This window comes from Condylostylus longicornis, unplaced genomic scaffold, assembly GCF_029603195.1.
Source record: "Condylostylus longicornis isolate FDR11 unplaced genomic scaffold, ASM2960319v2 ptg000011l, whole genome shotgun sequence".
Classification (NCBI taxonomy): Eukaryota; Metazoa; Arthropoda; class Insecta; order Diptera; family Dolichopodidae; genus Condylostylus; species Condylostylus longicornis.
The window spans coordinates 2,176,467-2,188,388 of record NW_026577980.1 but is presented as its reverse complement, the minus strand read 5'-3'; the positions used below and the strand labels follow the sequence as shown (position 1 = coordinate 2,188,388).

The 11,922-nt window shown below is 24.8% G+C and overlaps 2 protein-coding genes across 3 annotated transcripts; one reads left to right on the top strand and one right to left on the bottom strand.

Moving 5' to 3' along the window:
- Positions 1-776: 776 nt before the first annotated feature.
- Positions 777-9,627, bottom strand: LOC129619230 (mitochondrial proton/calcium exchanger protein). 2 transcript variants are annotated; one of them, XM_055534375.1, is made up of 7 exons: positions 9,289-9,627; positions 3,397-4,479; positions 2,635-3,332; positions 2,301-2,573; positions 2,134-2,238; positions 1,795-2,055; positions 777-1,679 (listed from the first exon to the last, which is right to left on the bottom strand). In XM_055534375.1, the coding sequence occupies exons 1-7, from the start codon at positions 9,359-9,361 to the stop codon at positions 1,668-1,670; spliced, it is 2,505 nt and encodes an 834-aa protein (XP_055390350.1). In that variant the 5' UTR covers positions 9,362-9,627; the 3' UTR covers positions 777-1,667. The 2 variants fall into 2 exon arrangements, with proteins under 2 accessions (XP_055390350.1, XP_055390349.1); XM_055534374.1 differs by having other exon boundaries at positions 779-1,683; positions 9,289-9,625.
- A 1,338-nt stretch (positions 9,628-10,965) lies between these two features.
- LOC129619231 (U6 snRNA-associated Sm-like protein LSm1) lies at positions 10,966-11,790 on the top strand. Its single transcript, XM_055534376.1, has 3 exons — positions 10,966-11,116; positions 11,226-11,410; positions 11,469-11,790. Exons 1-3 carry the CDS (start codon positions 11,062-11,064, stop codon positions 11,640-11,642), a joined length of 414 nt encoding a protein of 137 aa, XP_055390351.1. The 5' UTR covers positions 10,966-11,061; the 3' UTR covers positions 11,643-11,790.
- The last annotated feature ends 132 nt before the right edge of the window (positions 11,791-11,922 follow it).

Below are 11,922 nucleotides of genomic sequence, written 5' to 3'. Positions count from 1 at the left end.
TTAGTAACAGCTGGTAAGTAAACTATGCATTTTATATTGGTTATGTTTTAAAAGTAATTTGAAAATAATTTTTATTAAAATTAAATATTCTAATTAAATAAAAATTTCCCATTCTTCTTTTCTTTTAAAGCTAAACCATTTAAATGTGATTTTATGGGAATAGTACCAGATCCTGATGATGGAAAAAGTTATCATATATGTATAATTGATAAAAAGACTGGCGAATTGATAGACATTCGAATGAAATGTCCGAATAATTTGAATTTTTCCGAAGAATGGTTAGAATGTACACATGAGTCATCATAGTAATAAAATTTAATTTTTGAAAATTATATAAATTAAATAATTTTAAGTTTTAATATAATTGAAAAAAAAAAATCTTTACAAAAATAAAAATTTCTTTATTTTGATATTTTTTAATTAAAAGAAAGAATTTAAAAGGACATATTCTCAAGATCATCTTTGAAGTAACTTAGAAATTAACAAGATTTTTAAAAAGAAATTTTAATCTTTAGCATCGTTCTACATCGATTTTATATAACCCTTTCTTGTTTAAGATCTGAAAACTATTTTTTTTTTTTTTTGAAAATGTTTATAAATTAAAAAATGGCATTAAATATTTAATAATCAATTTTGTTTTTTTAATAAAATACATAATTTTTTTTTTTTTAGTTGTGTGACAAAATATTTTTGTAAATATTATTATAGTATTCATAAATTCACAATTTCATATTTAAATAGTTACACTCGTTTAATTCGGAACATTAAGTACTATCATATTTTTTTTTTAAATTTTGTGTTACAATACGAGTTTTAAGAATGTATAAGGTTTCATTCAACAATGTTCTATTTAAAATATTTATATTTAACAAAAATAATAAAAGAAAATTAAATTTTTTAATTAAACAAATGAAATCGGAAAAGAATTTTTTTTTTTTTTCACCACATTTCACAAAAATAAAAACAAACAAATTATCTAAATATTTAAATAGAGCTTCGGAATAGATTTTTCTTAAAATCAATTAACAATTTTAGTTTTTCTTAAAGAAATTTTAAAACTGTTGTGTATTCTTTTAAAATTCCTATTTCAATAAAACAATAAAAAACATATATAAACGGAAACTGCACATTTTGAAATTATCGATATCATAAAATATAAGACTCCACTAGTTAAGCTTTTTTATACTAGAAATTAAAAATAAGAAAACAAAAACTATCTCATTTTTTTTATTTTTCTTAAAAAAAAATTATTCTAAATTTCTTTTATTTTTAAATAAATTCATGTTAATTATATTTATAAACATTACAATCTTGTATTTGTTTTGTTTTTTATTATTATTATTTATTATAAACATAAATAAGTAGTTTTAATATACTTAGTACAGTTCTTTGAACCAAAAATAAAAACATAACTAATTTAGAAATTAATTACGCAAATGTTTGTTTTCTTATAAATTATCACCATTCTTTTCATTTACTATAGTCTAAATTTCAATTTAATTAGTACTTTGTAATTTATTTCTTATTAACTTTGGTACTATTTTCGTATCAAAGTGTTTTATCTTTTGTATTTCCTGTCGTTTTTGATGGTGGTATTGCTGGAGGTATAAAAATGTTATCATTTTCTTTTTGTTTTTCATTAGTAGCCTCTGATAATATATTTGATTTCAACGATGGTTCTACCTTAAAATAAAAATGTTTTATCACAAAAAATAATCTCAAATTTAAAATATATATATAATATTTATAACTAAACATCCTTAAAATTGTAAACTTCTTATTATTTGCAAATACCTTTTTAGATTTTTCTGTTATGTCTGTAGCTTTGTCAACCAAATTTGGTGCTGTATCTTTCAATTCCTCAGAGTTTGTTTGATTATTTTTTAAAACTTCTTTTGCCGCCTTAACTGCTTCTTTTTCAGCTTTCTCTTTCGCTAAAGCTTTTTCTATTTTATCTTCAGCTTCTAAACATTCCTCTTTTTCTATTAATTGAATTAATTCTTCAATTTGTTTTTCATTCAATTTTACGTTATCTGTGCCAATCGCTTCAATAATCTAACAAAAAAAAATTTAGAAATTATTAAAATTTCTGGATTTGTTTTTTGTTTTTTTTTTTTTTTTAAATTATTTTACCTTCATAACATCGTTCACTTTCATTTGACCGTCCTGATCGAGATCGATTTTTGACAAAACATTTTCAATTGCTTTTAGTCTACTTTCATCTTCCACTTTTTGTAACTAAAAATTATATAAAATTTTTAAAGTAATTTTTTTTAATTCACACACATTTTAGTCCTTACGCCCTTTATAGCCTCAACAAGTTCCGTAATTTTGACTAAATCTTCTTCTTTCTTCTTTTCGACCTTAACCTCAGGTTGATCAATAGACTCGACTAGTTTTTGTTCAGGTTCTGAAGTAATTTTGGTTTCGGACACTTCTTTTTCCACGGTTTTCTCTAGATCATGAAGAACTTTATCTAGTCGGCTAACCATACTATTAACTTTATTATAAAGTAATTTTGCTGCCTTGCTTTCTTTAACTTCTTCAACTTTCTTATCCATAACTTGAGACATCTGAAATGTGTGTAAAGGCAAAATAAAAACTAAACTGTTCCTATTTAAAAAAAACACATACCTTTTTTAATTCTTCTACGTCTTCCTTGTAATCTTCAATTTCTTCCTTTAGTTCTTTAATAACTTCTTTTTCTTTTAACATTTGTTTTTTATCTTTCGATACTTTTGCTAAAGCTTCGTCTAAAAGCTGTACATCCTTAGATGATATAGTTCCATCTTCTTCTTCTTTTTTTGTTTGTGCTAATGGAATCTGTGCTTGAGCCGATTCTAAAACTTGTGGAATAACTTCATCGACTATGGCTTTATCGACTAGCGTTGGTGCTGTATCAATTAAAATTTCACCCTTTTCTATTTCTGCCATAATTTTTTCTTGTGCTTCAACCTTTTTCTTTTGTTTTTCTTCTTGCCTTTCTTCTTCTTTTTCTTCCTTGATCTTACGGACCTCCTCTCTTATTATTTCTATCTTAGTCTTATTATCAACCTTACCTTCTAGTTCGCCAATCGCTGCTTTAGTTTGAGCAGCCAGAGTATCAGGTAACGAACGAATTGTGTCCTTAATTTTATCTGTCGTTGGCGTATCCTCTGATATCATTAACGCGCGTGATAACAGCAAAATCGAAGGAGGAACTTTTTCGTTTAAACTCAATTCAATCCATTCTTGTAACTGACTACGCAATGATTGCTCAGATAAACCATATGCACGCATTCCGCGATTCTTATTAGCTAATTGAAGTTCATATAAATTAAGAGCGTCAACACCTAAAAAATTTAAAAAAAAAAATGTTAGTAAAAATTTTAATTTTTTTCTATCATAATGAATTACCTTCTTTAGCAATGATTTTATCATCGGCTGCTAAATTCCGCATCTTCATACGTAATTGAAAACGTAATAAATTTGTTGTACCAATTGTATTTACACCTAAAACCCTACAAAGCGCAATTAACTGTTCCCTCGATAAAGCATCTAGTGTCAGCTCGTCTTCAAAGCGTTTCGAAAATTTTATGATTTCTTCATTACTAACATATTCATTTGGATCCTTAATTTTTCGAAAGAAAACTGAAAATTGTTTTGCATCTTCACTTTTATGATCCTTACTTTCAACAGCCATTTCATCAAGAGTTTTTTGTAAAAATCTGGCAACCTCTAATTTGACTGCCAAACTTTGTTTTAATTTTTCCTCACGGTCTTTAGTTGTTTGAAATGTTGATGGTAACATTCCAGGGAAAAATTTAATAAACACTGGTAATAATAACTCCATAAATGGTATAATAATAAATACCGAAAATGGAACTAAACGGAATAAATCTGATGTTGTTCGTATCAAAAGACGATTTTCACGACGTGTTAAAGTATTTCCCTGAAGTACACTCCATAATAATTTCCGACAAACATTTATATCAATAAACAGTAAACGGAAACCATGATAATAATGCACCAATTCCTCCCAAATTTTTTGTTTTAATGACTTTTTAACAATAGCTACCTTTTTTGTATCATTATTAGCAAGAGCAGCAGTTGCAGTCAAATTTTTTATTGGATCAACAGACAGAGGGGCTGTTGATGGTATTTCTGATGATGTAATTGGTGCACCATCTTTTTTCGAACCTTCTTCCTTCTGTTTATTTTGTATTGCTTGTATTGTTGCTTCAACTTTAGATGATGGATGCTCAAAAAGCCTTGTGCTTAAATGTAAATTACGTTTTTGAAATGAAAATGCATCATGATTAGGTGATCGATGTGTTGGACGCACATTAATATAATTATAATTGAGCAAATTTATTGCTGAAGCTACATGTTGTGGTTTTAAAATTAAATGATTTATTGAATATTGCTGCTGTTGTACTGATGTTATTAATTCATCTGCGCGATATAATTTTTGATGTTTGTGATGAGATATTTGCGCGTCTAAAAGAAAAAGAAAAAATTTTTATTACAAAATTACATTGTTAGCACATTTTTAATTTTATATATATGCATATATATATTTAAATCTGTAAATACATATATACATATAAAATTTTTGCAATTAACATTCAAGTTATAACAAAAGTTTATGCAAATATTTTATTTTTACTGAAAAAATTAGCAACATTATTTCACTTTTTTTGTTTACCTTAACCTTGAAAACAAAAACTCCTAATCAAATAAATAAATAATTAAACTTTTACAACCAGCTATCAAAATAATACCTACATAAAATAAAAGGTTTAGAATTAAAATTCGATAAGATTACAATCTAAATTGAAGAACTAAAATTGAACAAAGAATGGCCTAACTAATAATATTCACACTGGTATTATGCATAAATTAAATAATTTGATAATAAAATAAGGTATGACATAGTACGGTAAATTTTCAGAAAATTGTATGAGCTATTATTCGCGTGACAGGAAATTGTATGAGCTCTTACTCGCGTGGTAGAAAATTGTATGAACTCTTACTCGCGTGGTAGAAAGTTGTATGAACTCTTACTTGCGTGACAGAAAATTGTATGATCTCTTACTCGCATAGAAAGTAATTGTAAGAACCCCCAGATTTATAAATTAAAATTTATTGACCCACAAATATTTTTATTATTAAAATTTTCATTAAATAACAAATATTTTTTTATATTAATATCAAAGTTTAATAAAAATAACCATATATTTTTCTTGTTTTATTTTCTATTTACTGACCTATACCCATAAATACTTTAATATATATATTATTTATTATGAGACATTTTGGCGTTGAAACAAATCAAGCGATCTAAAATAAAACTTTTGGTTTTAAGTAAAATTATTAAATAAGCTCATAATACTTATAAACCTATATAATGTTCCTATAGATATAGAAGAATTTATAAATGTTTGACAAAAAAAAAATAGGACAAAGCTTTATTTTTATTTATTTTTGATCACAATGAGAGTAAAATAGAATTTCTTTAATTTATGAATTCAATATTATTTGATAATATGCCGATAATTTGAATATTTTTAATTCTGTAATCATAGAACTTGATTTCTATATTGTTTTATTCTATATTCTCGAAAGTTAAGACTCTAGCAAATAATTTCCAATTGTTTTATAACGAAAGTATTTTAAAACATAATGTTGGATCAAACCAATAGTTTCTAAATAAGCAATTTTGCAATTTAATAATGGTCTACTACATTTTTCAATTTCTTTTACTCATATTCCAAAATATATCAATTTATTGCATACATTTAGGATGAAGCAAAAAACAACACAAATTGAAAAAACATAATAGCAGAGTATAACGGTTAAGATCATTATAGTTGCTGATGACATGGCATTTACCGTTACCTTTTTGTTTGTATAGCAATTTCGAAAAATTTACTGTTTTGCGAGTTTTGGAAGGCGAAGGAGGAACAAAATGTTCATCCAAAGGAATATATTATTTCTTAGTGTCTGAAAGCTGTTAAAATTTCAGACTTCTACACTTTGCCGAAAAAAAACCATAATCACAAATTCAACAAAAAAACGTGTTTTAGGTTAGATAACGGTTAATTTTAACGGCCATCTTGTCATTTCAATATTCAACATGTTATGCCGCAGTAAAATAAACATTTTGCTATGAAGGCAGTAAAAAGCAGAAAGCTCAGTTCGTGCATTTTAAAAGATATTTGCAGTTTCGTTACAGTAAGCAGTCAAAAAATGACATATTTAAGACTTTGAGGAGCGAAAACTTTTTTGAGAAACAAAAGAAATAAGTTTGTATTAAAAATCCATTTTTGCTTAAAATTTCAGCTTTGTATCTCAAAAGTTCTAAAACTTTTTTAAACGGGCACACGGGCGGGTGGACAGAACAATATCTGAAATAATTGCTTCCCCACCAAATGAACTTGAATCATTTTATTCATTAAAATAAACAAATTTCAGAGCAATTTCAAAGGACATTATAGTCTCTAGCTAGAGTGTATATATGTAAATATGTAGCTCATAGTCTGCAAAATTAAATTGTTTTCTATTTAAAAATGTAAGTACTAAATGAACATAAGCATAGGCACACAAAACACTAAATTTATTTTTAGACTAAAACTATTTAATTTGGAAAATAAAAAGTGAAAAGAAAATGAAAATGAAATTAAACATATTTTTTTCTCTATTTGTAAAAATTCTAATATATTCTATTTACATAATACACCGGTTTATTACGGGCCTACGAAAAATGAAATTTGCGCTCATTTTCTCTTTAAAATACAAAATTAAAAAATCAAAATAAGTATGCATTAAGTAAGAAAAGAACAAAATAAAAAAGGAGAAAATTTCAAGGACAAGGTTAAGATGTGATATATATTCGTGTACGTATGTATATAAGTACACATATAATTTGCACAAGGTGTTTGTTTTGATTTTCACTCTCTTTCGAAAAAAGAAATTTAGAATTTCGCACATACATTGACGCATAAGAATTATTTTTAGTTCTAACAATTTTGATTGTCTCATTGTATTATTTTTATAAGATTTTAAAAGACATGACTAAAGTCTTTGTCAGAAAAACCTAATATCTAATACATGAATCCTAAAGAAACAAGTAAGTTTTAATGAGATGTTTGAACAATTTTAGTGAGATACAATAATTTTCCATTTCTGATCAAGAAAACTGAATTTTAGTAATACGATCTCATGATCTGCATCTGCATTAATAATGAAATTAAACAAACTTTTACTCATTTAATTTTACATAACCAATTCAAATGTTCAAGAAATAGTTTGTAAAAAACTTTTAAATCACTTTTCTGAAATATTTTCTAAATGTACTCGTAGTTTAAGAACATTTTAATTTACGAGAACGAATACAGTCGAAAAAGCGTATACACCCTATCGGGTAGATTTATTTGTATATACATAAAAGCGACACGCGTATGGGGTGTGTGGGCTGCGGTGTGCGGCGTGTGGTGTGCGGTGTGCGTCGTACGGCTTGCCGACACTTTTTCCTATTTGATTAGAAAAATTAAATTCGAAGCGAAAAATGCAATAAAGGAATTTTACTTATATGCGTGTTACAAATAAACGTCTTCGACTGTATATGAGCCGGTAACTGTTAATATTTCTTTATGTCAATATTTTGTCACAAATTTTCTAACAATTTTTTATTGTTGTTATTATAATCAACGAAAAACATCCTGTAAAAATTAAAAATAAGATTAAAAATTAAACTTATAAACAAACACTGATAAAGATTTTTTTTTTTTTAGTATATTTACTTAACCAGTTGAATATATAAGAATTTATATGTACATTATATACATAATATATACATATATAACTATGTACCTATAAATGCATGCATACATACATAGATATTTTAAGTAGATACTGTGTAATTCCAAACATTACCTGTACAATTTATTTATACGTGTATGTACATAATAATTATACATACTTATTGATTAAAGCTTTTTGTTTTTAATGTAGAAAAACAATAAAAAAATTTTTACGAATTTCAATTTTCTTTTTTAAAAAATTTCGTATTTTAATATTTATTTTAAATTTTAATATTAATGCCACGCATTGAGCTTGTGCTCCTTGTTATAAGTTTGTATAGGCATGAATGTGTTATAATTAGATTGTTCCCACATAAAAAAAAAAAAATTTATTATGGAAGAAAATAAACAAAGAAATTATTAAGAGAACTTAAAGATTATTAAACAAAAATATGTAATTAAATGGGATTATCCATGAATTGCTGATAACACATGTTCAATTAAAAGTTGTAATAAAAATTGACATATGTATATAAATATACGTAGATTAAGTATTACATAATTTTGGAAAAAATTTTCAGACAAAATTTCTTTAATATTGATTACCTACTTATATTTATGTTCTCTGTGCATATAGTCATCATTTATCAGACATTAAGGTGCCCTACATATATGACTATATGGTTGAATATTAATGAACATGTGTGTATTATAAATAAACTTTCAAAATAAGGTTTCTGGACGAATACCTATACACAGAAGATAATATTACTATTGCATTGATAACATTGCTATACACAGAAGATAACATAACATTGAATTTAAGAAATAAAAAATTCCAAAATGTTGAATTATTCCAAAAGTCCCAATTATTCTTATTAGAATAAACAATAAAGTATGTTGGTATTTAATATGTACAGGTAATTTGTTGTACTTACTCACATAATGTGCCTACAAAATTAAGTAAACATAGATATCTAGCTACCTACCGATCCACCTACACCTACCAAATTCTATTAAGAATCATTAACTAAAATTCAAAATCTAATTATTTTCCCTACAAAATAAAACGAAATCAAAACATTTTCTTTTTTAAAAATGCGGTCATATAAAAAACAGCTGATTCGTAGACTATTTCATACAAAAGGTTAAAATTAAACAAGAAAAAAAAAATGAAATGAAAATAAAATTAAAAAAAAAAATAGAAGCTTTTCGAGTTCAATAACGATTATTGCGACCAAAAATTTTCCCTTTTTATTTTCTTAATTTTATTCCAATAAGTTCAAATTTTCAAAATCAAATATCGAAAGCAAAATTTACTAAATTTAAACAGAATGGGGACAAAATTAATAATATAAATAATTAGATATGAAAACTATTTTCAAAAATTAAAAAATTATTGTATTTTTTTAACAAAAAAGAAAACCATTTGTTCAGCACACTTTTATTGTATAACAAAGTTTTAAATAAATTAATGACAAACAAGAAAATTAGAAAAACTTACAATTTTTAGAGCTTCCAAAACAATCATATTTCGATTGGAAAATTTTTGGATTCTTTCGAATTAAATTATTCATTTTGATTTTAGTCTTCTTTATTTTTAATTTAATTTAAAATTTATTTGAAACCAAAATATAATTTCGATTTTTTTTTTTTCGTAACTTCTTTTGTCTAAAAAATTTCTTTTTTAAATTTTGGAATACAAGAACAAAAATTTTCTTTGTTTTAATTAGTTATTTTGGAAAAACAAAAATAAAAAAAAAAATTTATAAAATTTAGAATTAACTTATGAAAACAATTCGATTTTAAATTCAAAATTAACTTAATATTTATATTTTTTTTAAGCACACATTTTTCTGAAGCAAAAAAAAAATAGTCTTTATAGTACGTAAACTGACGTAATACCTATAAATTCTATGAACCGATGATGATTTATTTTTTTTTTCTCTTACTTTTGACAAAATATTTTTGTTAGATTGTCAATGTCAAATTTACAAAAAAAAAAAAAAAAAACAATTTTTTTTTGACAAACACGAATTTTTAAAAGCAACTCACATGTTTGTCATATATACAACATAAGAAAAGGAGCCCAAGATATTCAAATTGTAGAACATTCACTGCATTAATGTTGCAGATTTTAATATTTGCGTTCCATTTACATTTATATGAGCTTATAGGCGCAGTTTGTAAGTGAAACAATTTTTTTATGTTGTACATTTAAATGGTAATATGAACGAAACATAACCTTTATTTTTTTGAAATATCATCAACTTTTTTTTTGTCATCTTCATTAACTTGTTCAAGTGTCAATTTAATAAAAATAAAACGTTTCATGTATTATAGTTAAATGGCAAAATAACTCTGAAAATAAGCAATCCATCTGTTGTAAAATAAAAATACTATTTTGGCCTAGCGAAAAAAAATTACAGAACTGCATAGATCATCTATGATTTGCGCTCAATTTTGGCTATTAATAAATTGTTTAAGTGTATTAATAGAACTCAAACAATATGATAACACATAGAACGTAAAATAGAATTCAAAGTTCCATCGTATTTATTTAATTTCCATGTAATCATTTTTAATTTGATTTAAGTACGATAAAGCAATAAGTTCAAGTTCTTGAGCGATATTTGATTTTGTTTGATTTGCTTTAAATTGACATTAACAGACTGGTCATGTATCTGGGTTTTTTTATTCACTTTCAAATCAGAATTTCTCGTTTTTCTAATGAGTATTTCATTTTTCCAATTAGATTATACTTCTTGTTTCAAAAACAACGTGACTTTCTCACTTTCAAAAAGTGAATAAATTTTGTACAGATTTTAAAAAAAAAACGAGATATGCAATATTGAATAATTTTTCTCACTCGAAAATTACATTATACAAATATATGATAGTTACTCAATTTCTTCTTACTTGTCGAGTAAAATAGCGAGATAGACAATCATGCCCTAAATTTACATACGTAATTATTTGACTATGATAATTTAGTAACGTCATTTTTAACAAACAGTGATTCCGAAAAATTAAAATTAGCGATATCAAAATATGTCGAAATAAGAATTAAAAGAATTTATACAACACCTATATATACAAGGTGAATGAATCTTGTGTAAACCATTGATGCAAAAGTCATCGTGTGAACACAAGTAATAAAACAAACAAAAACACTACCGAATTGTTTTTTTTTTTTTGGCATTTATTTACATAAAATTTAATTTAAAAAATTTGTTTTGATTGAGTTGTGAATTTGTTGAATTTTGCTAAAACTAAAATGGATGATTTAAATCCTTTAGCTGGAACAGCCAATTTATTAGAAGAAGTAGATAGTAAGTATAAAGAAAAATTTTTATTATTTTTATATCTAATCAAATGAATTGGGCATCATTTAAAAATTTCATATCTGCTATAAACACAAAAAAAAAATTTATATTTCAGAAAAATTAATGGTTCTTTTGCGAGATGGGCGAACACTTATTGGATATTTAAGATCTGTTGATCAATTTGCCAACTTAGTTCTACATAGAACTATTGAAAGAATACATGTTGGTGACGAATATGGTGATATTCCAAGAGGTGTTTTTATAATACGAGGGGAAAACGTTGTTTTATTAGGAGAGATAGTAAATATTTATTAACATTACATATTTATAAGTATTTTTTTTTAAAATTAAATTACAGGATAAAGAAAAAGAAACAAAACTACCTTTAAAACAAACTTCGGTTGAAAGTATATTAGATGCTCAACGTCGTGAACAAGAACAAAGACAAGAAAAACATCGATTAATAGCAAAAGCACTCAAGGAGCGTGGATTAGCTGTTAATTCAGATATCATTAATGAAGATTGTTTTTAAAGATGTAAAAGAAAACATTTTTTTTTTATTTTAATTATATATAATATGTATAGTTAATTATATTTCATATTAATTATAATAGGATTTTCAAAAAATTTATAAAACTACATTCGAGATAGAAATAAAAAAATTAATAAAAATTAATAAGAGCTAAAAAAATATTTAATGTAATAAAGAAAAATTAATTTCAGAATTTCAAATAATTAAAAATTTCGTATTATTAAATTATTCAAAACAAGATTTTGGAGCCAATTATATAAATTTTGTAAAAAATTATTAA

Bases quoted from the DNA above. Each gene is read 5' to 3' on its own strand.
- LOC129619230 (XM_055534374.1), bottom strand. From the start codon at position 9,361: ATGAATAATTTAATTCGAAAGAATCCAAAAATTTTCCAATCGAAATAT. The intron at 3,333-3,396 runs GTAATTCATTAT...TAAATTTTTTAG, and splicing joins TAAAATCATTGCTAAAGAAG to GTGTTGACGCTCTTAATTTA. The intron at 2,239-2,300 runs GTAAGGACTAAA...TATAATTTTTAG, and splicing joins TTGTTGAGGCTATAAAGGGC to TTACAAAAAGTGGAAGATGA.
- LOC129619231 (XM_055534376.1), top strand. From the start codon at position 11,062: ATGGATGATTTAAATCCTTTAGCTGGAACAGCCAATTTATTAGAAGAA. The intron at 11,117-11,225 runs GTAAGTATAAAG...TTTATATTTCAG, and splicing joins TTTATTAGAAGAAGTAGATA to AAAAATTAATGGTTCTTTTG. The intron at 11,411-11,468 runs GTAAATATTTAT...ATTAAATTACAG, and splicing joins TTGTTTTATTAGGAGAGATA to GATAAAGAAAAAGAAACAAA.